The 25582-nt window shown below is 41.6% G+C and overlaps 1 protein-coding gene across 7 annotated transcripts in view; it reads left to right on the top strand.

Moving 5' to 3' along the window:
* The window catches only part of TNIK (TRAF2 and NCK interacting kinase), a 316611-nt gene extending 291667 nt beyond the window's left edge, over positions 1–24944 (top strand). For 5 of the 7 annotated variants that reach the window (XM_050965788.1, XM_050965790.1, XM_050965793.1 and 2 more), the window contains 10 exons: positions 709–873; positions 6325–6439; positions 7135–7305; positions 8459–8602; positions 10138–10272; positions 11617–11717; positions 14888–15037; positions 17137–17296; positions 17897–18036; positions 21293–24944. In XM_050965788.1, coding sequence (XP_050821745.1) covers positions 709–873; positions 6325–6439; positions 7135–7305; positions 8459–8602; positions 10138–10272; positions 11617–11717; positions 14888–15037; positions 17137–17296; positions 17897–18036; positions 21293–21376 — 1365 coding nt within the window. In that variant the 3' untranslated portion in view covers positions 21377–24944. The remainder of the gene's footprint in view (positions 1–708; positions 874–6324; positions 6440–7134; positions 7306–8458; positions 8603–10137; positions 10273–11616; positions 11718–14887; positions 15038–17136; positions 17297–17896; positions 18037–21292) is intronic. The other 2 variants (XM_050965792.1, XM_050965791.1) reach the window with 2 other exon arrangements.
* Positions 24945–25582: the final 638 nt, after the last annotated feature.

The raw sequence follows: 25582 nt of genomic DNA, 5'->3' as shown, positions 1-25582 counted from the left end.
TTGCTAGTGGGCCTATAAGAAAGGAGAAAATTAAGTAAGACTTTCTTGGATTAGAGCACTTACCTAAAAATGTATCTGGAGTAGGTTTTTCTCCTCTCCACAGAGGCGTGTAACCCTTGTTGACACTAATGGGAGCTTTGTGTGCATAGCAAGACAAGAATAGATCTGTTATTCTGTGGAAGGGAAACGTTGATGCTATTCACTGATGTTTTGTACTCCAGAAGCATGCTTTTGGAGCTGTATTAGCGATTGTGGGAAGCCTGCAATCAGACCCCTTATCACTGTAGCTTTTAAAAGGCAGAGGGACCAAATCTGCCCTCCACCATACAAGCCCAGATATCATGGAAGTCAATGGGCCTTGGCCTTCTCACAGACTGACTTGGGTGTACCATTGGACCCAGGGGGATTTGCACCTGCATGCCCAAAGTGAGAATTTGGTCCATGGTTACTTTGTTACAAAAAGGTTGATTCAAAATCATCATCATCATCAGACATCTCCTGTTGGTGTAACATGGCTAATTGCTTCTGAAGTTACTTTGTGATTAATTCTCTCTTCCTCCTGTTTTATATTTTGCTGTCTGCCAGATTTGCATGGGGTGAATATGGCAGTGAGGGCTCTTGTTCTGTGCTTGCTTTGATACCTGGGTTACTGCATTAGATCTATTTGTTTTTTCCCTCTCCTCTTCCTTGTACCTTGTGTCTCTGCAGACCACTGGTGAAAAAAAGCGTTCTAGCCATGCAGCCAGCAATGGCTTTGCTGGGCACATCAATCTCCCTGATCTGGTGCAGCAAAGCCACTCACCTGCAGGCACACCGACTGAGGCCCTGGGGCGAGTCTCCACACATGCGCAAGACATGGACTCAGTGGCTGAAGTAGGTGGTGGGGCCTCTTTGTTACATGGCTATTCCTCTTCCTTCGCATTGCTTTGAACAAGAATTAACATCCTCTGAGGAAGGGGCTTTCTCAGTGTTTTCCTCCAGTCATCTCTGCTCACCTCTCTCTTTGTTTCCAGTCCAGGACTATGATTATGAACGTAGTTGAAGTAACATTGACTCCACTTAGTAATAGGTAAATCGTTATGTTTTAATGGCGGAAATTTGCACTGGGGCTCATTTCAAACCCAGCAGTTGATGTCAATGTTTAATGATATGGGGCTTGAACCAAACATCCCAGAAGTTTGTGAAAGTCCAGATGTGGGTCTCAACTTAACAACTTGGGGTGAGATCTTGGCCCTATTGAAATCATTTTACCATTGACTCCCCTGGGGCCCGGATTCTACTCTCTGGCTCATCTCTAATGGGAAGATGAACTAAAAGATTGACTAGAAAGATGCTGTGAAGCTCTGTAGGCCAAAAATGTAGCATACCTTTCAAGTTGTGGGTGTTTCCATTCAGGGTGAAGTGACTCTGATACCAGCTGCTTGGCAGTGAAGTGGTTAAATGTGATTTTTTTTTCTGCATAGGATACAAAAATCCTAACAAACTCAAGTTCTTATATATAAACAAAGTGAATCAAAGCTTGCCATTCACAGTCACTTACTATATATCATACACACTTTTCTTTGGGCCAAATTCTGCTCTCAGATGCATGCCCCCATCACCCAGTATTAAGTAAAATCTGTGGGTGAATGTCCAATAAGAAATAAACCTTTTATTTTGTTGTGTAGATCATTTAGTCTATGTCCTATCATCTTATTCTCTTCACTTTAGATTATCCAGCTGTTTTGAGGATCATTTTAATATTAATAAATTAAAAATTGGGTTGGAATAAAGGATCCCATTCCTTCTAAAATGTAAGGATCTATGGTACATGTTTTGGCCTAAAGGTTTTATCTGTTTCCTTCTAAGGACAAGAGGAGTCAGTTGTTTATAAAAGCAAATATTTCTGAGGTCATTCTCAGACTGTTCTTAAAAATGGAGACACAACATGAAGGAATTGTGTTTAACTACATACATTTATAGTGTATGTGCCAAAAAAATCCTGTACGTTTCAAAAATAGAATTTTTGGGGCTGGACAAGCTCAGGATGGGTATAAGCTGAGAGTTTTGGCTTCAGTTCAGACTCCCGAATGACTCACAGTACTGCTAGCAGAAACCTCCTGTCACAACAGGAATCTGCGTAGATGTCTTGTTGCATGGAAGTTTGGAATGGAGGATGAAAGTCACCCCAGAACAAGTGTGTACATACTTAAGCTCTGCATAAGGGCTTCGTGGGGTCTGTGTTGTCTGAGTTCATGCAGGGCTGCCTACATACCCCTGTGCAGCAGGCAAAGATCCCTGTGCTGGCCTTGTATATGTGCAGAAGTTATACAGATCCAGCGGCCCCAGGCACCTCAGACAGATGACATGGTGGGGCTGCAGCTGCTAAACAAACTCACTGGCTGGAGAAGTAGCTGTGCAAGAACTATGTGGTAGCACTTTGCCCTGGCCCTGTTTTGGGGGTGTGTGGAATACTCCGTATGGGTGGAATGGATTTCTCCTTTAGTGAGAGGGCTGTGGGAAGAAGAATTCCAAGTGTTTGCAGTCTATTCCTGCAGAGAAATAATTATTTCGACATTACGCCGTCACACATGTAGTCTAACTGCCCTGTGGCAGACTCAGATTGTGTGTTCATCCCTTGTGAAACAGTGTCAGTCATGCTGACTAATGTCAAAGATAATATAGAGAGTATTGTGGCATGTACCTGTGTTGTGTAGGAAGGGAGTAAGATGACCCAAGCTTGTTTAAAGTGAATCCTTTGGGTATATCTATTAAAAATCAGTTTTCTTGTATTTTTTATTTTGGTCATTTTAATCATGAGTGGGTTTGAACCTAGGCTACGGAAGTGACAGATAGTGATTACTCTACCTGTAGCTTGGTAGAACCAGCCGTGATATGTCAGGGCTAAACAGAATGGAGGAGACCTAGTATTATCTCATACTGCAGCTTGGGAAGCTGAGACAGACATTTATAAAAGGTTGAATGGGACCTGCAGGAAGATGAGGTCTTAATATTTAAATAACAGATTTGAAAGTTATTAAAATGCCAGCGTCTTAAATGGAGAATAGCTGAGTCTGAGCAAAGAAAGAAAAAGCTTGATGCATCAGAATGGAGGATTTCATCCATTGTAAATGTATTTGAAAGTGCCTTATCCTTAGTTGGAAAAAAAATCCCTGTAAGTATTAAATTTTCCTTTCTAGAGTTGCTGATGCTTCATGGAAAATTTTGAAAAAGACATTTTATGTAGAAACAATTCTGCTTGTGTATATTTATCTCACACATGTATATGTGTGTGTGTGTGTGTGTACACAAAATAGTGCCTGTGTGTATATCTATGGATTATATTTTGTTCATATGTTTGCATGAAAGTATGTTTTTCGCAGAGTTCATCTCAGGCTGTTAATTCTCTGCATGGGAATTAATTATTCTTTATTTTTGACATCACATTCTGTTGTTATGGAGACAACAGTGATGTCACAGAAGATTATGAATAAGGGAGAAAGGTAGGGGGAAAACAACAGGAGAATCATGGAAGGTAGGCACTGAAAACAATTGCTAGCTCATCTGAACCATCTCCCTGCCAGTGCAGGAATGTGCCTGAAGGTACAGTTTCTAGTGTTTTCTCTGGTTAATGTTAAGTCTTGAGCAAGGAGGCTGCTTCTACTTTCCTTGGTGGCTATTCCACAGTACATCTTCCTGTCAGGAGGTTTCTCCTGATATTAGGCCTATGTTTTCTGTTTCTAAATGTAATCCCCTTAGCCCTAGTTATAGCTCCTTGTACTATCCTAAATGATCCCTCTGCCATCTTGGTGTTTACACCCTTCAGATATTTGTAGGCTGTTAAAATAGTTCCTTAATTGTATTTTAGCCAGGCTTTACTTAAGGGGCTGCAGCTAACAAAGTCCCTACTCCCATTGACTGTCAATGGGACTTTGGCTCCAGAGTCACTTAAGTGCTTTTGAAAAGTTTATTGATAAAGCTTTTTTCAAATTCCCTAATGTCAGCCCTCCCAGTCCCCTGATCGTTCTTGTTGCAGATGAATTGTTTATTCAAACTGGATTTTTGTTCATTGTGATACTACTTTGCGCTTTTATGGCATTTTCCATCCTCAGACTTTGTTTGTTTGAAGTGTGTTGAATAAGAGAAGATTCACTATTCCTCTGTGGGGTAGTTGTGGTCACTATTCTGATCCCCCAAGGGCGTTCTGGGACATAGAGTATAAGTGACTTCCCTGAGGTTATGCAGTGTGCCAAAGTTCTGAGCTAGAATTAGAACCATGATCTCCTGGCTCCCAGTCCTTCCACTTTAATAATAATGACCGCCTTTACCCCTTTATATATATATTTTTTGTATAAAATACCCTTGGTGATAAATAGCAGAAAAGAATAGGGAGAATCTGACATAGCAGAATTGTTTCTAAATCAAATGCCTTTCAGAGTGTTCCATGAGTTAGACTTTTAGAAGACCTTCATTCACCGAACCTTCACAGGGAGATTTTGGAAGCCAAATATCTGAATCATGAAAAACTCAGGAGAGCTCTTTTCAACAAAATACTTGCTCTTAAACTTATTAGCTTAATCCGTTCCTTAGGAGATCTTTGCTTGAAACCCAAGTAGCATTTTGAGAGCAGTGTAAGATTATGCTTACCTTTGAGAGAGCTACCCTTATAAAAGTGTATGCTTATCTTCTTGTAGTCAGGGTGTTATGCAATTACTCAGTGCAGTGGCTTTGAGCTCTGGCTCTGTACAGAGATAACAAATTTGATTTTGGCCCTTGGTGGCTTAAAAGAAATCTGTGCTAAGGAGGAAAAATGAGTAGTGTTTCTTCTCTTGTGAAACACTTGATTCTTGCTATTTTAACAGCGTTTAATATAGGTCATAAATATAGCATATCCTGAGTAAATGCGATGATAGAAGAATAAGCTGCTCAAGTATGGGGAAGAAAGCATGCCACCATGAGTCCCATGATACGAATTTCATTTTGTTCAGGAGAAGGTCTTAGCGTCATTTTCCTGCACTAACAAAACATGAGTTTAAAAAAAGAGCAATGTAATTTCTCTCAGTTTCCTATCACAGAGTCTCAGCTTTGTCATCAGCTATGATAAGTTCCGGTTTAGTTTTATTTGCTAAGAAATGACCTTTGGGGCCCTCACACTTTAATTGTGCAGTCATTTAAGTTAACTTCTTGAAACAAAGTAGCCCATTGAAATACCTCCAATCCTAAGTGGTATGATTTAATAACAGTGTATATTGTGCATGTGAAGTGGTTATATCTATGTGATACACTGCAGAACCATGGTAGATCACAGAGCAACATGATAAATTTCATTTAACACATTTCTTGGAACACCTCACCTGGGCTGTATCCACTAATCCACTTCTGCCAGCAGTTGGGACTACTTCTAAGACACCAAATCTCTGCTACCAACCTGACACACAAATATTTCCTCCCCTTTCCTACCCTCCGCATCCCCACAAACATGTGCTTTCATATGAGAATTTAAAGTAGCTTGACAAACAAGATGAGCAGTATTCAGTCCTGGACCAATGATAGATTTAAAGTCCAATATCAAATACCCCATCAGGACCAGAAATGCGGAGGGGGGGAGGGCGGGATTTAGAGGGCCAGAACTTGTAACTTTAACAATGAGATAAATATTTCTATTTTTGCCCTGGCATATCTCAGGGTAGTAAATAGCCAAAGTGTCACATTATTATGTCTGCAAAAGCTCACCAAGGCAATTCTCAGAGGTTTCTAAAATGTATTATTTATTTTTCTCTCTTTCTGAGAACTGTATGGTTGAAGATATGCTAATTAAAACATCTTAGCTTTACAAGCATAGACATCCAAAAAAAGCAATGGGAATGCTTTAAAAGACTCTCAAACATTCCTGCAATAGTTTTTCTGTCAAATGTGTGGCATGTCCCAGTTACACACTGATGCAGGTCTGTGTGGTTTAAAATTTTCATTTGTGCTTGTCTGGGATGTCCTGCAAAATTTACTCCTGGATTCACCATTCATGAGATGCGGTCATCCCAAACCTTTGTCAATAAGACTTTTCTTCCACATCATTATGTGTTCAGTAATTAGCACTTATGGTGCATATTGTAGTACCTTTCATTTTCAAAGCACTGTGCAAACTTCTGTGAATTTACCCTTTTTATATAATGTTTATTAATGATTTTTTCAGTGTATCTAGAAAACTGATCTGACAGGGCAAAGAGAGTGATTTTGAACAGTCCCCCATCTGGGAAGATCCTAGTTTGTTGTGCACTGGAAGCAAAAACATTGATATTAAGTATTATTCCCTTCCTCTGAGCCATCATCCTCTTTCTTGCTTTATAGTATGGCATGGGAAGTAGCACCAAAGCCTCTTTCACTCCGTTTGTGGATACCAGAGTGTATCAGACCTCCCCTACTGATGAGGATGAAGATGATGATGAGGAATCATCTGCTACAGGTAGGAAGCAATGCAGCCCAACATGGGATATGGACTAAATGAGATCAGAGTGTACACCCAGAACATAACCCAAACCTTAAAACGTTCATTAACTCTTCTTTGGGTTGTTTTTTATTCCTTCCACTTTCTGTGCAAAACCCAGAAGTGATGACATACCATGAGAGAGGTCTGAAGGAAGCAGGAACTGTAGGGAAAATGTGCTCACCCTCCCTGTCAGTGGGGGAGAGATTTCCAGGACCCTTTTGCAGATTCAAGTAGAGGTTTGGATAGTTAAGAAAGTTTGGTTGCTGCTATTATTATTTATTTAATTGTACCAAGACCCCTTTGTGCTAGACACTGTTCAAACACAGACCAAAAATATAGTTTATGTGCCACTGAGCTCACAATCTAAGTATAAGACAAGAAATAGCAGGTGAATACTGACAGACCGGAAGGGAGCTCAAGGAAACAATGAGGCAGTTTTGGTGAGCATGACACGCTGTGGTCTTAGCACACCAGCTACCTAAGCTTTTGGTGTTCATCCATCACCCAAATATTTATGTTAAATCAAAGGCCAGGTCATTCGTTGCATTTGTAATGTCTTCTCCCTAATCAGAAAATAAAACGAACATTTCCCTACTGAATCAAGCAGACTGGAAAAGTCGCCCAGTTGTGATGGAGTTGAGGAAGCTGTTACTAATATGTTTTCTTTTTAGCACTGTTTACCAGTGAACTGCTTAGACAAGAACAGGCCAAACTGAATGAGGCAAGGAAAATCTCTGTGGTAAATGTGAACCCTACCAATATCCGCCCTCACAGCGACACGCCAGAGATCCGAAAGTACAAGAAGCGCTTCAATTCGGAAATACTTTGTGCTGCTTTATGGGGTAAACTGCTAACTACCTTACACTTGTTGCAAAGTTTTCTAGAGCCTGGGGCAAAAAATGAAATGTGAATGGTTTTAAAGACTACATCACCATGCAACCGTGCCTCAGTCTGCAGCAGCCTCACGCTACACAACAGGCACTTTGAGCAATTTGTAACTGATGGAAACTTGAGGACCCAAGAGCTCGTCTGCATCGTGAGTTACTGTGCAGCAAACCAAGGTGTGAATCTACAGCACACCAACTTGCCATGCAGTAGCATCTCCTGTGGACGCTGCTACACTGCAGAGTGCGGCTTCGCTACTTGAAAGCACAGTGATTTGCTATGTAGACAAGCTCTAAGTTAAGTGTCCACATCACCTGTAGCCTCTTAAATGGGTCCTTAGACACCCAACGGTGTCTCATTGCCAGTTAGACACCCACCTTTGAAACTGGGGGCTTTAACTATGCACTCAAGCTTGAAAATTGAGATCTCTGTTTCTGAAACTCATTCTGCCTTGTATTTGTTTCATTACATTAGTGTATTGTCCAGCAATTTACATGATAAGTACTTGCTTTTAATGGTTATGCTATTGTAGTCAGGGTACTAAGAAACAACGTGAGGTAACATTTTCAAGGATGCCCAAGTGACTCAGCAGCCTAAGTCCAATTTTCAATAGTGAACATCAATGAGAATTAGCAGCCTAAGTGTCATGGATTTTTTCACTACTGAAAATGGGTCTTAGGCAGCTAAGTTACTTGGGCATTCTTGAAAATTTTATTCATGCTCTAGTGATAGAGCAGTAGACAGGGACCTCTCCTCCTTACTGTGCTGGGCAACCTTGGCCAAAGCACTTTTCACCTCTTCGTGCCTGAATTTGCCAACGTATAAAATGGAGATGAAAATATCTACAGAAATGGAAGTGAAGTCATGGAGCGCTCCTCATGATGCTGGCCATACTTATAGTACATAGTCTGATGCTAGATTGGCACAGTTGTGATTGTTGTCCTTCCTGGGAGCCTGAAGTAACAGAGAATGAGATTTAAGGCCTGATTCAAAGTCCGTGGAAATCAGCTGAAAGACTTGCATTATCTTCAGTAGGCTTTGGACCAAGCCCTTAAAGCAGCAGCAGTGCAGTGTGGTTTAAGTCATCTCATTTGCTTGTTTAATATCTAGGTGTTAACCTACTCGTGGGTACAGAAAATGGACTGATGCTGTTGGATCGAAGTGGCCAAGGAAAGGTCTACAACCTGATCAACAGAAGGCGATTTCAACAGATGGATGTGTTAGAGGGACTTAATGTCCTTGTAACAATATCAGGTACAGCTGTTACTGTGCTTCACTGTTCACAAACCTTTCCTTTCTAATTTCCTGGGAGCAGTTCTGTCTCAGACAAAACCCAGCCCCTTAATGGCAGAAGAAGGACTGAAGGATTAGCTTTGAGTTTAATTACAGAATCAAATAAAATAGATCTGGAAAACACCTCTTAGGGCATCCTGTTCCATCCTCAACTGCAAGAGTGCCCGGCTGCACCTCTATAATCAAGGGCTTGTCACCATTTCAGTTTTCAGCCAACAACTCTGTGCTCTTGACCCTGAATCAAAGGATAATTTGGGTATTTAAATATTCAAGCCTGTTTGTATGGGCACTCCATGTGCAGAACTCCCATGGAAGTAATGTGACGTTCCTACCTATAGCCAGGCTACAGAATCAGGCCATTAGAATAAGCTCCCATTTGAGAAAGCTGACGCTAGTATCCCCATCATCCATAGATGGGAGGGGATAGGGAATTGCAGAAACCTTTCCTGTTAACTTATTTTTCACATTTAATTCTCACTGGGTAGAGTGATAAAATTTACTCCAGTGAAATAATTTGATAGCTGTAGTTTTGTTTGTGATGCTGTCCTTTTCTCTCATTTTATTTAATATTTTCTTCCTCCTGAGCCTACTAACCACTGAAGTGTAGACTTTTCTTCCCTTCACTGAAGATTTCTTTTAAAATGCTGCTTCCTGATTTACCTTCTTATATTGCTCCTATGTACTTTTGTAAAGAATATAAATTGTAGGAATTGTAGTACCATAGGAAGAAAAATGTGAAGGTAGAACTCCATTAATGAGCGTCTGTGGTGAGCTTAACTAATACAGACTTGCCAAGGTGATTGGAATATTGCGTATGTGTGATTTGAAATTCTCTGAGTTGGGTATTAGCTAGTTAATCTACTGGCTAATGGCTTTACTCCATTAACTTCAGTGGGAGTCATGTAATGCATCTGAACTGGGTCTTTTTTAAGGCTTACTAGTGATAATCCATTAAATATTCACATTTGAGTAACAGGATATGGGCTCATGTCCTGTTAGACTGCAGCCACTAGAGGGTGACAGGATCACACTCTCCCAAATCTGACAATCTGTCCAGTAGAGTGCAGTGCTACACCACATAGCCAGACACAAAAACTTCATGCGTGGTCAAATAATAGAATTTATCTCAAATAGCAGTAGCTGGTGAGCAAGCTTAAAATTACAGAGCTACTCAGAAGAGTTCGTGAACCAGGTGATGTCAGAAGATGTTTAGATGTGGGAGAATGGTATGAGGAAAGCTCATGCAGTGAGGTTGGAATGTGTAGTGGATCAATGTCATGCAATGCAATGATCCTAAATGAGTTGTGATATGCAGGGATTGAACCCAGGACCTCTGGATCCAAAACCATGAGCCTTTACTGCCAAAACTAAGACACTCTTTTGTTAGCCAAAACTCATAAACCTGTAGTGGTGGCTGGGACACATAGAGGGGGACAGTATGTCACACTGAGTGAGTGTGAGTTACAGTTGAATTGTATTTTTTCATTTTTCATTAGGAAAGAAGAACAAGCTGCGAGTTTACTACCTTTCATGGTTAAGAAATAGAATTTTACACAATGACCCTGAAGTAGAAAAGAAGCAAGGCTGGATTACTGTTGGAGACTTGGAAGGCTGCATACATTATAAAGTTGGTAAGTGGAACAGGATGTATGTACTGTATCTGGTCACCTTATGAGGATTTCACTTGAAGGATGTTTTAAGAAATTCAGTGTAGCCATTAAAACTACAAATTAAGCAACCAATACATTTGTTCTAGTACTGAAAGAGAAACAGTGAGGCATCAATAGCAGTGAACTTGAGGGACAACTCTGCTTGATGTTTACATGATCCTGAGGGCCAGATTCCCCCTCTCACTGTTGTAAATCAGGAGTAACTCTGCTAAAGTTTATGGGGTCACACCAATGAAAAATTCGTGTCACTGAGAGAAAAATCGGACTCTCAATCATTCATCTTCCCACTAATCATTGACCAGTTGGTCTTAAGAGGTCTTCACTCAGTTTTCCTTATTTCTGAACAATTCACAATTTTGAAGAGACTTTTCTTTTATCATAGTTTCACCCAGGCAGTAGCAATCAGGCAGAGACTATTTCTTTGGTTGTATGCATTGAAGAAAACCACTAAACTGAATGACAAGGATTCATATGATATTTCTCAGATTATCACCTATCAGCCGTGATCGTATTCTTGGTCTTTCCTGATAGGAATATAGGATTTTCCACACCAGAACAAACTAATGGATCATCTAGTCTAGAATCCTTTCTTTGTCAATGGCCAGTGCTAGGTGCTTCACAGGCTGATATAAAAGCCCGCATAACTGTGCAATGTTTTCTACCATAGGCAAGAAAATTTCTTCCCAAAGTCAGTTAGCAAATCAGTTGGTGATCTGTTTATGCCATGAAGCATGAATATTGATGTCCCTGGAAATTTGATCCTAACTATAACTGCTGGTGGTAATTCATATAAATGGACTAATCATCTTTAAGTTGTGCTCTTTCTTTCACAGCTCATAGACTGCTATGGAGGAAGGTGTAGTCTGATGGAAGAGTTTTTGAAGGAAGTGTCTTTAAAATTAGCTTATTAAATATTCCCCTTTAATAAATATGTTTACATCATATATAACATTAATTGCTGAAGAAAGATAATCAAACATCTTATTTTTTCCCTTTGATTCCATAGTCTTAGATCTGATCTAATCAAAAAGGAAGAGGATTTTACCCCTCTTGTTTCTAGGTGGTTTGACCCAAAAAAATACCATTGCAGTATTTTGTACTTTGATAGTATTTTGAACAGAGGTACAGGAATGAGGCAACAAAAAATCAGTGCCACAATCCTAGTTAAACTTTAAATCCATCACTATGTACTAGATAAAAACATTGCCAATGGAAAGATAGTGAGAAACTCTTCCTTGAGATAAATTGTGCAGTCTTGTTTGAGTAAAATGGATGTTTTAAAAATTAGTTTTATTTCAATTTTAGTGAAATATGAAAGAATCAAGTTCTTGGTGATTGCCTTAAAGAATGCTGTAGAGATATATGCTTGGGCTCCTAAACCATATCACAAGTTTATGGCATTTAAGGTATGTTTATGTTATTACAAAAATACAATGCATCATCATAAGTACATGGGAATTTCTTTATTATACAGATTATGAAAGTGTATCATTTCCTTGGTAATCCTTCCCCTATCAGGCCAGACAAGGAATCAAACACAGGTCTCTTGTGTGATGCATAGAACTGACTTGGCAGAGTTAGCAGACAGACTTTTCAATGGAATGTCTCTATCATACTTCAGGCAGGCACACAGAAAGATTCTTCAAGAATAAAGAATTTATTGTACTTAATACTACCTTTGAGATTATTGGATGCAAGGTGCTATAATAGTGCTACATGTTGTTGGATATATGTTCTTCTGCAATTGAAAGGTTTTGGCCAATGCTGTATTGTTGGTTTTTTTTTCATATGGACTAAATACATTATTTTATCTCAAACTAATTTACATTTTAATGACATTAAAAAGTTGCATTTTTAGAAGTTTGTTTTGCATCTTTTTTCCCCTCAGTGTTAATTTTTATGTTAAGGTATGAAGTCTAGTAATCTGAGGCCACTTTCTCTTTTTTTCCTTCATATCTCCCCCCAGGATTTTTCACTGGTTTCTTGATCGTACATAAAATTGTACCTAAACTACCTGGGCTCTGAGTACTTTATACTCAGCACTTTATAGCACTTTCCATCCACAGATCTTTGCAGAGGGCTAACTGAAAGGGGCAGTGGATTCAGAGACTGTTTCATGCTGAGTAATCACTGCATCCCTCTAGCAAATATAGCTTTTCTAAGGAGGGTGAGTGTGATCTGATACTGAATAAAGTGAAGTGGACTTCATGTGAGGAGTTAAGCAGAGTTAGGGCAGTCTTCACTAGAAGCACACATTGGCACAGCTGTGCTGTTGTCACACAGCTGGTGAAGATGCTCTATGCCGATGGGTGAAAGCTCTCCTGTCAGCATAATAAACCACAAGAGGTGGTAGCTATGTTGGCAGGAGAAGTTCTCCCCCTGACAGCACTGTCCACACTGGCACATAGGTCAGTGTAACTTACATTGCTCAGGGGGGTGGTTTATTCACACCCTTGAGTGATGTAAGTTATACCAAAGTAAATGGTAGAGTAGACCTGGCCTTAGAATGGGATGGGATCCGCCTATCCAAACTGCAGGCAAGTTTTGAAGCTGTAGTTCAATTCTCCTGTGGCTGCTATTCGAATCTATCGACTAAATAGGCATCAGTGACTTTCCACACCTGTTCAGGGACTCACAGGGACTGGAATTATGCAAATACAGAGTGGCCTTCCCTTGCCCTGCCCCATCCCACCCCTAATAGTTCAGTCCTGTTCAGAGTCAGCATGAAAACGACTCAGACAGGATACAAATGGTCTCCCACCCTTGGTTGCTTTGTCCACACACCAATACAGATCTTACATTGCACAGAGCACCTACTGTGGGTTGGAAGGGGGAATTACTCCATATGTGTTGACTGAAATACTCTCGCAGATAAAAATGATACTCCTCCATGATCCTGTTTAAAGGCCCACATTTTGGGGCTGCGCAGAGATACCTGGGAAAAAAGAACTGTGTTCAGAATGGGGAGCACGGGGTAGAATTTGTCCAACCCACAGAAGATACCGTGCAGGAGAGGAGCTTGTGAGTCACATTTTTTTAATGCATACACCATCTGGCCCTGCAGTAGCCCTGCACACACCACCTCTGTGCAAATTTTGTGCATGTAGCAGAGTTATGTGGACTGACTACTTCAAAGCCTATAAATACTGGCAGAGATTCGTGTTTTGTTTGCAGCAGTGAGGGTGTTTGCAGGTTGTGACCCTAAACTTCAAGTATCTGAGTAAGGAAAAGACAAAGGGAATTTAAGTGATTATTCTGAAGGGGTGATGGTGGAGCTTGATGTGGACACAGCAGCAAAATAAGGACAGACACATGCATGGAATTAAGCAGCAGGCTGCAACTTTTATTAAACTTTAACACAGGAGGAGGGGCATTGCCCACCCATTACCATACTCTCCTATACCCGGTATTTACTTCGTTCCAGTGCATGGGGTTACAGGGCTCCTTACCATATAACCCATAATGTGGGGTAGGTTCTCCTCAGCCAGTTGCCCCAGGACTCATCTCTCTGAGTCCTAGCACCCGCCCCTCAGCAATGGGAACAGAGGGTGCAGCTGGGTGGGGATCTCAGCCAGCGAGGGCCACAAGGTCTGACCTCCTAATGCAAAGGCCACAGGGTCTCACCCTATCACATAAGCCCAAGACCCAACCCCAAAAGCCTAGGTCTTTTACCTCTGGGAACCATTTATTTTAGTCTCTTAACCACACTGGAAACCGGCCACAAGTTGCAATGAGTAGACAGCCCCACTCAGTACCTCAGTTACGTACCATGCATGTCCCTACTCAACCCACTGTGGCCTGAAGGTGCTGTGAGGAAGGCAAAAACTCCCTGGTACTTTACCAATAGGCCTGGGGAGAAAAAATTCCTTCTTGACCCACCTAAACAGGTGATAGGCTAGACCCACAGCATCTGTCAGGCTGGGTTCCTATTCTTAGTTCGGATAGGTAGGGTGAGCTGCAGGAACAGAGATAAAAGAGATTCTGCATCGCCCTCATGCCAAGCTAAATTCTGGGAGCTGGGGAATGCTGTCCAATCAGCACCCCACTCCCCCAGCTGGCCAATGGGTGCCAAAGACTCCCAAAGGGAGGAGCTACCAATTGTCCTTTGGCAAGTATCTCCTTGCTGTTGGATCTGTCTCCCTTTCACGACTGACCCCCATCAAGTTTCCCCACCCATTGGTGTGGGTGTGTGGCATACGGCAGTATCTTTCCAGGCTGTCTTTCGAGCTCTCTTTCCAGCTCTTGGATCCATATTTTCCAGTGATTGCTATCCCTGCATGGTGAAATGCAGCCTGTATGTAACATGTCAGACAGCCTGATTGTTAGAACAGGAAAGACAAGCATTACAGCAGCACTTTAAGCTTCTTGTAAGATATAGCAATACAAAAAGAGCCAGATTAATGAATCTACGTAGACAAACAGAGTGACCAAGTAATACCCTATGGGGCATCTGAGATGCAGTAGGAATATCAATGACACATTTAATAACAGACAAGTGTGGTTTCATAACTGTAATGTGCTGCCAATAGTGGGCTTTGTTTGCACATCAGGAAACTGACTGAATGGATTTTAAAAGTCTTTTGCAGATCTCCAGCACAAACCATTGCTTGTGGACCTCACAGTAGAAGAGGGTCAAAGACTGAAGGTTATCTTTGGATCGCACACTGGATTCCATGTGATTGATGTAGATTCGGGGAACTCTTATGATATCTATATACCATCTCATGTAAGTACACGGAGGAGCTGTGTTACTATGTGACTAGCATGATGAATAAAGTACGTCACAAACAAGTTTTGGAAGAGGGTTCGGCTGTGGGAAACTGTGGCTAACTACATGGCATCTTGCTGTTAGTACTAAAATCACTGGTAATGGCCTCTCTGACAAGCGCATGCAAGAGGGTGAGAGATACCGTACGCGTTGTTAATAAATATAAAGGGTTTGATTCTACAGTCTTTACTTACTTGGGGGCAAATTCAGCCCCATGCCAAGCCTGCATAGTCAGGCTTAGTGCTGGCAGGTCCGATGGGAGGAGGGATCCTCCCACATGCACCACGGACCAATAGTGGAGGCATTCCATAGCTTCTGTTTCCTTGTCGGAGGGATGGTTAATAGGGAACCAGGTTCTGCCCCAAAAAAACAAAATGGGCACCCCAAGTAACTGGGCCTCATAGTGCAGATCCCTTGTGGGGAGTCCCAGATCTTGCCCTCCACCCCACTCCCTTGTGAAGTACAGTTTTCCTGAGTAAGGGCTGCAGGATCTTTACTGAATAAGCTGTGTTCAGAACTCTGTGTATGGTTAATAGACAAAAATGGAGAGTTGAGTGAGACAAGACAATACGAGGTAAACGTGGCCTTTTCTGTACAGCCCTGGAAGCCGATTTTGCTGAACTATGGTAAGAATCTCTCATCACATGGTTTCAGCTAAATTGGTTTAAGCAAATTTTGTGAATAAGGCCAAAGCAAGACTGAACTGAGTTTACAAAACATACTTGGGTTTAGGTTTAACTTGGGTTACGCTGCAGTTAGCTCTATTCATTGTACGCCCACACCTTGAATCCTGCATGCAGTTCTGGTTGTCCCGTCTTATAAAAGATATACTGTATTAGAATTGGGAAAATTACAGAGAAAGGCAACAAAAATGCTTTGGGGGTATGGAACAGCTTTCATATGAGGAGAGATTAAAAAGACTGGGTCTGTTCATCTTAGAAAAGAGATGACTAAGGGGGGATATGATAGAAGTCTATAAAGTCATGAATGGTGTGGAGAAAGTGAATAAGGAAGTGTGATTTACTACTTTGCATAACACAAGAACCAGAGGTCATCCAATGAAATTAATAGACAGCAGGTTTAAAACAAACATAAGGAAGTACTTCTTCACACAACGCATAGTCAACCTGTGGCACTCACTGTGAAGGGATGGTGTGAAGGCCAAAAAAATAAGAGTTCAAAAAAGAATTGGATAAGTTTGTGGAGGTTAGGTCCCTCAGTGGCTATTAGCTGAGATGGTCAGGGACACAACCCTATGCTGTGAGTGTCCCTAAACCTCTGACTGCCCTAAACTGAAATTGGTCAACAAGGGATGAATCATTCAATAATTGCCCTGTTATGTTCATTCCTTCTGAAGCATCTGGCACTGGCCACTGTCAGAAGACAGGATACTGGGCTAGATGGACCACTGCTCTGACCTAGTGTGGCCATTCATATGTTTTTATGTTCCTGTATATAGTGTTTGAGCAAACCATTGGATAAACTAGGTCAGCTGGAACTATGTTTTAAATCAACATACAAATTCCCTTTCTGATCAGACTGGTAGCTCATCTAGGACAGTATCCACTGTCTGATAGTGCTGCCAGTGCCTGATACTTGACAGGACGGTGGAGGAAATGCAGCCAAGGTAGCATGTTGCCTTAGCTACTGAAGATCAGAAATGTAAGAAAAGTAGCTGCATCCTAGTTTCTATCCTTCCTTCAAACACTGATTATTCTAGAAAGGAAAATATTTCCTCCCCAGTTCTGTACCCAGTATTCTTAATTTCTGTTTCACTATAATTTGAACACAAGAGGTCAATAGCAGTTGATAGATGGTACTGTCAAATGTCAGACATCGTTTTCTGGGGGTGTAAATGTTGCAATCTCCTTATAATGTCTGAGGCTGTTTATCTTTGACACTTCAGACAGTTTGATGGTGGGGTAAACATAACAAATTACTCTCTTTCGAGCTGATCCTTTAAATCCTTCAATAGCTGTTTAACAGGGTGGGATTTTCTTAAACTTTTTTCCACATCTTTGATTTAATTCTGATTTGGAGGGTTATTTTAATCACAGATTCAGGGCAATATCACTCCTCACGCCATTGTCATCCTGCCGAAAACGGATGGGATGGAGATGCTCGTGTGCTATGAGGATGAAGGGGTGTATGTGAACACCTATGGACGGATCACTAAAGATGTGGTGCTGCAGTGGGGAGAAATGCCTACTTCTGTGGGTAGGTTAGCCCTTCCTCTTCTCCGTTGTCATTTACAAATGTCAAATAAGATGAGAAATAAAGGAAACTAAGATGGGGTCATTTGGGCACTTGCCAATCAAAGCAGACCGCTCTCACTCAGATCATGGACCTAGTTGTTGTCCATTCATTGATTGGGCCTTGAGGACTCCCTATTTAAAGTCAGTAGACTGGGGAAACAATGTGCTCCAGTGGAGAGGGCACCGGATGGGGAGTCAGGAGAACCTAAATTCTAAACTCCTGGCTCTACCATTGGCCTGCTGTGTGACCTTGGGCAAGTCTCTTCTCCTCTCAGTTCCTCTGTTTCCCCCATCTGTAAAATGGGGATAAGGATACTTTCCTCTTGTTAAAACGCTTTGAGATCTATGGAGGAAAAAGCACTATATAAGAACCATTATTATTATTTATTATTTGAGTGCTTTCTCTTGATGTGGCTGGCTTCTGCTACCTCTGGCAAACTGAGAGCTACTTGTTTCCTCTAGACAGTCTTTGAATACTGATTGTTGAGAGTGGCTTTGCCCATTTTGTTATTAATAGCCTGCCAAATGTTTTTAATGCTCTTTTGGAAATTCCTTTTGACAGCCTACATTCATTCCAATCAAATAATGGGCTGGGGAGAAAAAGCTATTGAGATCCGTTCAGTGGAGACAGGACATTTGGATGGAGTATTTATGCACAAGCGAGCTCAAAGGTTAAAATTTCTATGTGAAAGAAATGATAAGGTAAGTCTGCCTCAAAGTGTGCATCAGTGCTTTACATCTTTAAGATACAACCAGCTACCTTCAGGTTTCAGATCTTGTTTGTCTTGAGGTTAATAAGTAATCAATTTGATGGTCTGCTTAATGCGCACAACACACAAGCAAACCACTCCAAGTAATTCTCTTAAGTAGAGACAACCAGTAATGGGGAGAGGCCCTATATTGATTCAGCCTGAATTTCTCCTAAGTGGTGATGACAAAGCTACTTGAGGAGTCTGCTCAAAACCTAATGGGACCATTTGCCTATCTTTGATCAGCTGAGGCGGATCAGTTGTGTTTCCATTTACAGATTCTGTTATAATGATTTTCAGCATAACCATTCCCCATCCAGCAGCATGAAAATGCTGCTGAAATAATAGTCCAGTTCAAGCTGCCTCACCTAAACAATAGCCTGTACTCTACAATATTGCATGGCCACAGATCAGTTCCATGAATTAAATCCATTTAGAATCTTGTCAGGTCAGTTACAGTTACACACACACACACACACATTACATTACATTACATTAAAAGAACATTATTAATGTTGCAAAGTCAAGTACTTAGAAATGAAGACATGCCAGAATGAAGGTTGCCTATGCAACCTACATTTGATCCCTTGTGCATACGCATTATGATACAATCTTAATAATATTCTTTGAATGTAGGTTTTTGTGTGTAAATTCCTAGGTTTTTCAAAAAGCAAATTGATGAAGCAAAAATTCCATCATGTGACATCATATTGATACCCACTCATCAGCAGAGTTGGACTGTTTAGATCCGCTGCACAGATCTCTGCCTCTTGGGCTAACAGAATAACTGGTAGTAGTAATAGGATGTTCTCCTGTGTGTGGACCAGCACAAGGGAGGGATGAGAGACCATAGTTGCCAAAGGGTTTCACAGATGTATGCTAGCAGCAGAGGAATGGTGAGACTCAAGAATCAGGAGTTACATGCCAGGCTTTGGAGGGGAGTGCTCTCTAGTGGGCGCAGACTCTTCTACACATTTTCCCCAGACTTGATGACTTCTGCCCCATCCTCTCCAACATGGCCCTGTCCCAATCCTGTCTGCTCATCCCTGGCTACTTTTCCTAAGTGCAGGCTCCTTTCCCAGCCAGTCAGTTACTCTCTTTCTTCCCCCGACCCCTTCAGTTCCAATCTCACCATTCTGCTCCTTTTTTTCCCCATTCTGTTCCTTTTCTTCCCCACTTCCCTGGCTTTTGTCCTTTTATGTATTTGCATCAGGCAGCTTCCCCTTCCACATTGCCTGGATGTGAAAAGTGGGGTCACGAACAGTACAGGAGAGTGAGAGGCTTCCTGTTCTCAGGTCCAGTGCCTAGCCCCATTCCAGCCCAGAGCCCCATTCCAGCTGGAAGCAGCCATTACAGGGAACATCCAGCTTTGCCTCTGCAGCCCTGGACTGGAGGGAGCATGCTGAGCTGCTTTGTGGGGATGACACATACGTAATCCACTCACACGTAGAAGCTGTAAGGAGAGAGAGGATGCACAGTCTAGTTACACATGGGCTCTGTAAGGGGATGGGATATGCTCAGTGAAGACAGAATTTTTAGAGATTTTTAGCTGCTAAAATCAAAAGTCTCTGCTGAGCATGTGCAAGCTGCGATTTTTACAAAGGCTTATAACTTGGTGGAATTTTTAAAGATGGCAATAGGCACGTCCCTATTGTAAAGCCATCCCACTGCCAAATTTCAAATCCCGGATACGAAGCATGGAGGTGCTAGAGCTGTTCAAAGAAAAGGTCACTGGCTTTTTTATTTTAACATAGCAAAAGAACAAAATTTTCCCAAACTTCATTCTTAGAAACAGCTGAACAATTTAGCTGAATTTTTCCAAAAGGTTGACCTGAGCCAGACAACCAGCATGAAAAATGTCAGGTCAAACAGCCTGATAAAGTGGTAAACAATTGAAAACAAGGTCTTAACGTGGGAAGCCCTGCCTATAATAAACTTGGCACTATGGAGCAACACGAAGCCAAGCTCTCTTCTCCAGTACTGATAGCAAGTCAGGAAAGCCCCATATTCTTATTAACACCTACGTTAATAATGATCTGGCTCAGTGGGTCATTCTCCACTAGGTCTGGTTTGCTCAGAATACAGCCAATACAGAGACAACCAACCTGCTGAACTTTCCTTATATGGTAGCACCAGTTCTCTCAGTTGACATCCTAAGTGTTAGATTTCAGTTTCCTTGTACTAGTTTTGGAGCGTGTCACTTTGTATATAGAAAATGTGGGAATGAAGAGTGTTGTCATCTGCAGTGACTGACTTGGAGAGGTTGTGTTACATGATGGACTGAGACCCCCCCTACAAGAAAATTCTGCCAGGTTGTCATTCATGAATTCTTATGTCATCTTGAGATACTAGCAAGATGTAAGGTTCAAACTTAGTACTGTTTGTGGCATCCATCAACTCTTTTGCCATGAGTAATGGCTTGCCTGGAGTAGTGCCTGCTTGTGAACCTTTCCAGCATCCTCCCACAGCTGCAGGTCTCTGTGGATATTGAGGAGGAAAGTCTCTATCCCCCTGTGTTTGCTGGATGCTTCTGTAACCTTCACCCCTTGGGTGGGGATTGGAAGACTGGGCCCACAATTTCCTTCAAGTAAACAGTAGATTCCACTCATTACTGGGTGTTCCCCAGTCTCCTCAAAAGTCTTTTCTGGTCAGGGACACATTGCTTCTGCCTCAGTGGCTGTCCCAGCTGTCAGGCTTGTAGTGAAGCTCCCCTTGTGCAGAGAGGCAGAGCTGCATCCTGCTCCCTCACCAGTCATTCCTGAACTGAGGCAGGTTCTCTCCTTTTCTGCTCCCTCCAGGCCTGGCGATAGCTGCAGGTATTGCAGGGTGGGGCTAACTGGGTTCTCATTTATCCCTTCTCTGCTGATGTGGTGTTTCTTTGCTCCATCACAGCCTCCTTGTACTGCAGTCACACTACCTGATAAACAGGATTAAAGTAGAACTTCATTGGAAACCAGGTGCCCTGTCTCCATTCTACTCTCCTGAGAAAATAAAGAAAAAAAAATAAAGAGGGGAAACTGGTTGGCTCAAGGTATTGGTAATGGGATAAGGAACCTTCCATCTCTAGGTTGCTTGTTTGACTCTAGCTTGGGTCGTTAGTGACTAAAAGACATTTGGTGGCTGTTAAATCTAGAAAGCTGAAAAAAACATGCAGTTAACTACTTGTTTAGTGTTGTTTTTTTTTGTTTTGTTTTTTCCTTCCCATACAGGTATTTTTTGCATCAGTGAGATCTGGAGGAAGTAGCCAAGTTTTTTTCATGACCCTCAACAGAAATTCCATGATGAACTGGTAATAGAAGAATGCTTGACACTTACCTTCATGGCATTATTTCTAATTTAAAGGACATTAAACATGTGGACTAACACTCTAGAGGCAGATACGGAAAGCCTTGTGGAATACACCACTCCCCTACACACACTCTCACAATACAGTACACCCTTCATTGTTGCAGTCTGGTAATGGAGAGAGAGGATTCACTGGAGATCCCTAAGAATGCAACACAGTGTTTGGGGCAGAAAGAGACGTATGCACTTCAAAAGTAGGGAAAGAAACCTCTTATGATCTCCTGATTAAGCTGAGTTATAGTGAGTTATGAATTTTTTTATTTTACTTTTTCTTTGCCCCCTACTTTGTAAGAATGGGGAAGAAAATAGTGTCAAAAAGTATGTTTTTAATTCTGTCTGCCTGCTAGCGTCAAATATATAGTTTGCTGTAAATTTACTAATTCAAACTGGTGAAAGACAGCACAATAAATGTACCTTTTATCGTTGCGATGAAGGCCATAACCATATAGCTAAGTAATTTTGGAAAATCTTTTGCCTTCACCAACATTTACATGTTGCTTTTGGCAGCAACAGCTTAATGGATTTTTAAAGAAGAGAAAAATAATAGTTTTTCCTCTCTTTTGGGAAATGGATTTTAAATGGCTAAACTACTAGCCTTAGACTAATAAAATCAACAACCATTTTTGTCAGTCTGTCAGTCCATATTTCTATATGGATCTTTACATAATGGTGTGTGTTGATAGAGAAAGTAGTGTTGTTTGTTGTTACTCCTGAAAACAGTGGGAGGGTGTATTAGCATTTCTTTCCCCATGCTACATTATGCAAGAGGTCAGGGCAAAAGAATGGAACAAAGGCTGAGAGAAACACAAGGTAATTCAGGTGACAAATCTACTTGGAGGGATGTGTGGATCCACTTGGATGACGGGTTTTTAACTTAGGATCCAGTCATACTGAGAACTAATTGGGTGTGCTCAGCTGAATGGTTGGGCCCCACTTAACAGTGATGCTGTGCATTCAGAACTGCCATGGAAGTCGGTGATAGCTAAGGGTGCCTAACACCGATAAGGATTGTGGCCCCAGAGATAACGTGGCTTCTGTTGACCTTGTCTCTTATCCAGATATGAAGATTGGAACGGGCAAGTTGGAAGGTTCTGACAGGCCAGTCTCCGCTCAGTGTAGGGGGGAGAGGGGATTAGTTACTAAACCAAGCCAAAAGGTGCATTGCATGGCTGAATTGTAAAGAATTTTTAAAAATAGGGTTTCTTGAGTGAAGATTCTGAAGCTATAATCACTTTCTGCCCCTCCTCAACTCCCCACGAATTACCCAACATACAGTGAACGACAACATCTGTGCAGAAATATGTATGTATTTAGTTCAGGTTGAATTGTGTCCTTATAAACTCTGCTCAACTGATTTAAATTTTAAGTGAGTATCTGGGATTTTTTTTCTCAATAGCTACAAGCATGGCTGCCTGTGGTATTAGGGTGTTGCATAACGAGATCTGTGTTGCTGTTTTTAACCTACCTCGTTTTGTTCGTTTTTGTTTTGTTTTTCATTTTGCTGTTCATTGCAGCACTGTTACCTCTGGGAATATGTAGAGAGCTTAACTGGCAATCTCTGATATTATATGTAGTAATAATGACGCTATTAAAAAAAAAAACCCAAATCAACAGTCATTGGTCAAATCTGAATCCTTCACTGATTAAAAAGGAATCTCACACTCTCAGTCCCCCTGGCCCTGTAATGGACTGCACCATCCATTATTATGCTGGTAGGCACTCGTTCTGTTCATAGTCATTTAAAATTGGTGGCTGGACACACCATCAGTGAGGGCACAATAAAAATCAGACATCCAGGGCAAACGTATAGCAAGTTGGTGAAAATATGCTACTTCTGGCCTGTGGTTCTTAAAGTTTCATCATGGCGGCTTCATAGGTTAGAGGCAGTTAAGTAAGGGAATCCAGGCAGCATTACAGCTTCATTTCTGAGCCTCTACCATTAAGGCACCAGGATGCTGGTCTCAGTCAGAAAATAAAATAAAATAAATAAATAAATGATAACATCCTAGTAAGATAACGTGATCTTTAGCTCAGTTCAAAGCACTATTCACGGCTGTTGGTTTGATGGACTATCTCCTCCAGAGGAAGGACCTGTGCAGGGGCAGTTGTTTGAGTGACTCAGACTGGCTGGCTGTGTATACGGTAGCCTATTTATCTGAAATTTCCCACTGTTGCTAGCATCATTGGAGCTCCATGTCAGGAATGGCAAGAGCCCTAATGCAGACAAGTCTCCAGGCAGACAATGGCACGTTAGCATTGTCATCTAGCCCTGGTCAGAGCACATCTACAGAACCAAGTGGGCATGATGCCAGTGCCGCCAGCATTGTTTCTGAATTAGCACTAACATCGTTGAAGCTGCAAGTGGTGGGAAATTCTGAAAATGGTAAATGCCAGCAAAGCTTGTAGTGCACATTCCAGCAGGGACCGTGAAATCAGCAGCAGTACTTCACTGCGCACCCTGGAAACCACAGCAGAGTGCTTACGAGTGCTCCTGAGGCCTGGTCTACACTAAGGCATGGAGGAGGGGGTTGATGTAAGATACACAACTTCAGCTATGGGAATAGTGTAGCTGAAGTTGACATATCTTATTTCAACTTACCTCCTGTCCTCACGGCGTGGGATCGACGGCCGTGGCTCCCCCATCAACTCCTCTTCTGCCACTCGCCCTGGTGGAGTTCTGGAGTCGACGGGAGTGCGTTTGGGGATGGCTATATCGCGTCTAGACAAGACACGATATATCGATCTCCACTAGATCGATCGCTACCCACTGATGCGGCAGGTAGTCTGGACTACCCTTAGTAACAAACCTAGGCTTGCACATTCCTGTAGGGGTCTCCAAATCAGCAGTAGGGAGACTTCAAGCTGTCAGCCACAGCAAAGCACTGTGGGTACTTTGAAAAGTGTCCTTAATTAAAGAGCAAGTATATAACTCGGGCTAGCTATAATTTCAACCTACAGCTGCCACTGAGAGATCAGAAAAGGGCCTCCACTTTCAGTCCACATCTCCCACTACCACGCACGTCCACACCCTTGTGCTTTGTATTGCAATGGATGTTTTCTTTAGCAATAACTTTTCTGATTATATTGAGCAATGGCTGTAGTAGTTAGATACTGGAATTAAAATGGAATCAGAGTAAGTCTCTTCAATGACAGTGATTGCCACCAGCTCTTTATATTTTCACTGTGGCTATCTTAAACCAGAAGCTTCTTATTAATTTATGTTGCAAACTGATGACTTTTTTTCCCCTAAAGTGTCATGTTCAGAATACACAGCTTTAAATGATTTTTTTTTATTGTGGGTTTTTTGGGAACAGTTACGAAATAAAAGGGAATCATTGTGTTTAAACATAAGGTGGTTTGTGAATGTATTTTTTAAAAACCAAACAGTCATTGAAACAAAATAATAAGAAACTGATATTGATGCATTCTTGTTTACAGAGGATGTATGTGAACATAACATAAATCAAAAACATTTCTGGTGCCAACTACAATAAAACACAAAACTTCAAACATCAAGCCATGCCTTTTATATTTTTGTACTAACCCTCTCCCCTGGGGTAATAACCATTAGCAAGTCACAGATGCAAAATACACCACACTCCTTCAAAGGCAGTTAGAGGCTCAATATTCGGCAACAAAACAGAAGTTCTTAGAAAAATAAGGTTCACCATAAAAGATCAGATCATTGACTCATCACGTCTGGTACCCTGCCTGAGAAGAGTGTGGAAATATCTCCCTGGTGCCTGCAGCTCTAATTTATGCCCTGAACCAAGAGATTTTATTATCCCTCAATAGCATCCTAGGTGAAACCAACAAAAATGTGACCGACATTTCAGTCAGCGTTCAACAGACCTCTGCTGTTGTAATATCAAACACTCAACTGGTTTTAAAAGAGACCATTTGTCCTTTTTGGCATAGTATCTATTCAGTGAACATCCCTGGATTCCACTCCTTTGTATCACTTGTGGATCCAGATAGTCCCCTGGAGAGAAGATAAAGTATGATAAACAGACCAGCACATAATGCCCCCTTGTGATAAAGCCTTCTATTACATTGGCATGCCAGATGCCAGGCTGGTCTTGCATTCAAACTCTCAGTTGCATTCAGAGCCATTCTATTTGGCTCCTGTACAGCCATGAGCTTGGTTCAGCCTG

The sequence above is a fragment of the Gopherus flavomarginatus genome, chromosome 8 (genome assembly GCF_025201925.1).
Source record: "Gopherus flavomarginatus isolate rGopFla2 chromosome 8, rGopFla2.mat.asm, whole genome shotgun sequence".
Classification (NCBI taxonomy): Eukaryota; Metazoa; Chordata; order Testudines; family Testudinidae; genus Gopherus; species Gopherus flavomarginatus.
The sequence above is the reverse complement of the archived record's forward strand: the minus strand, read 5'-3'. Positions and strand labels throughout refer to the sequence as shown.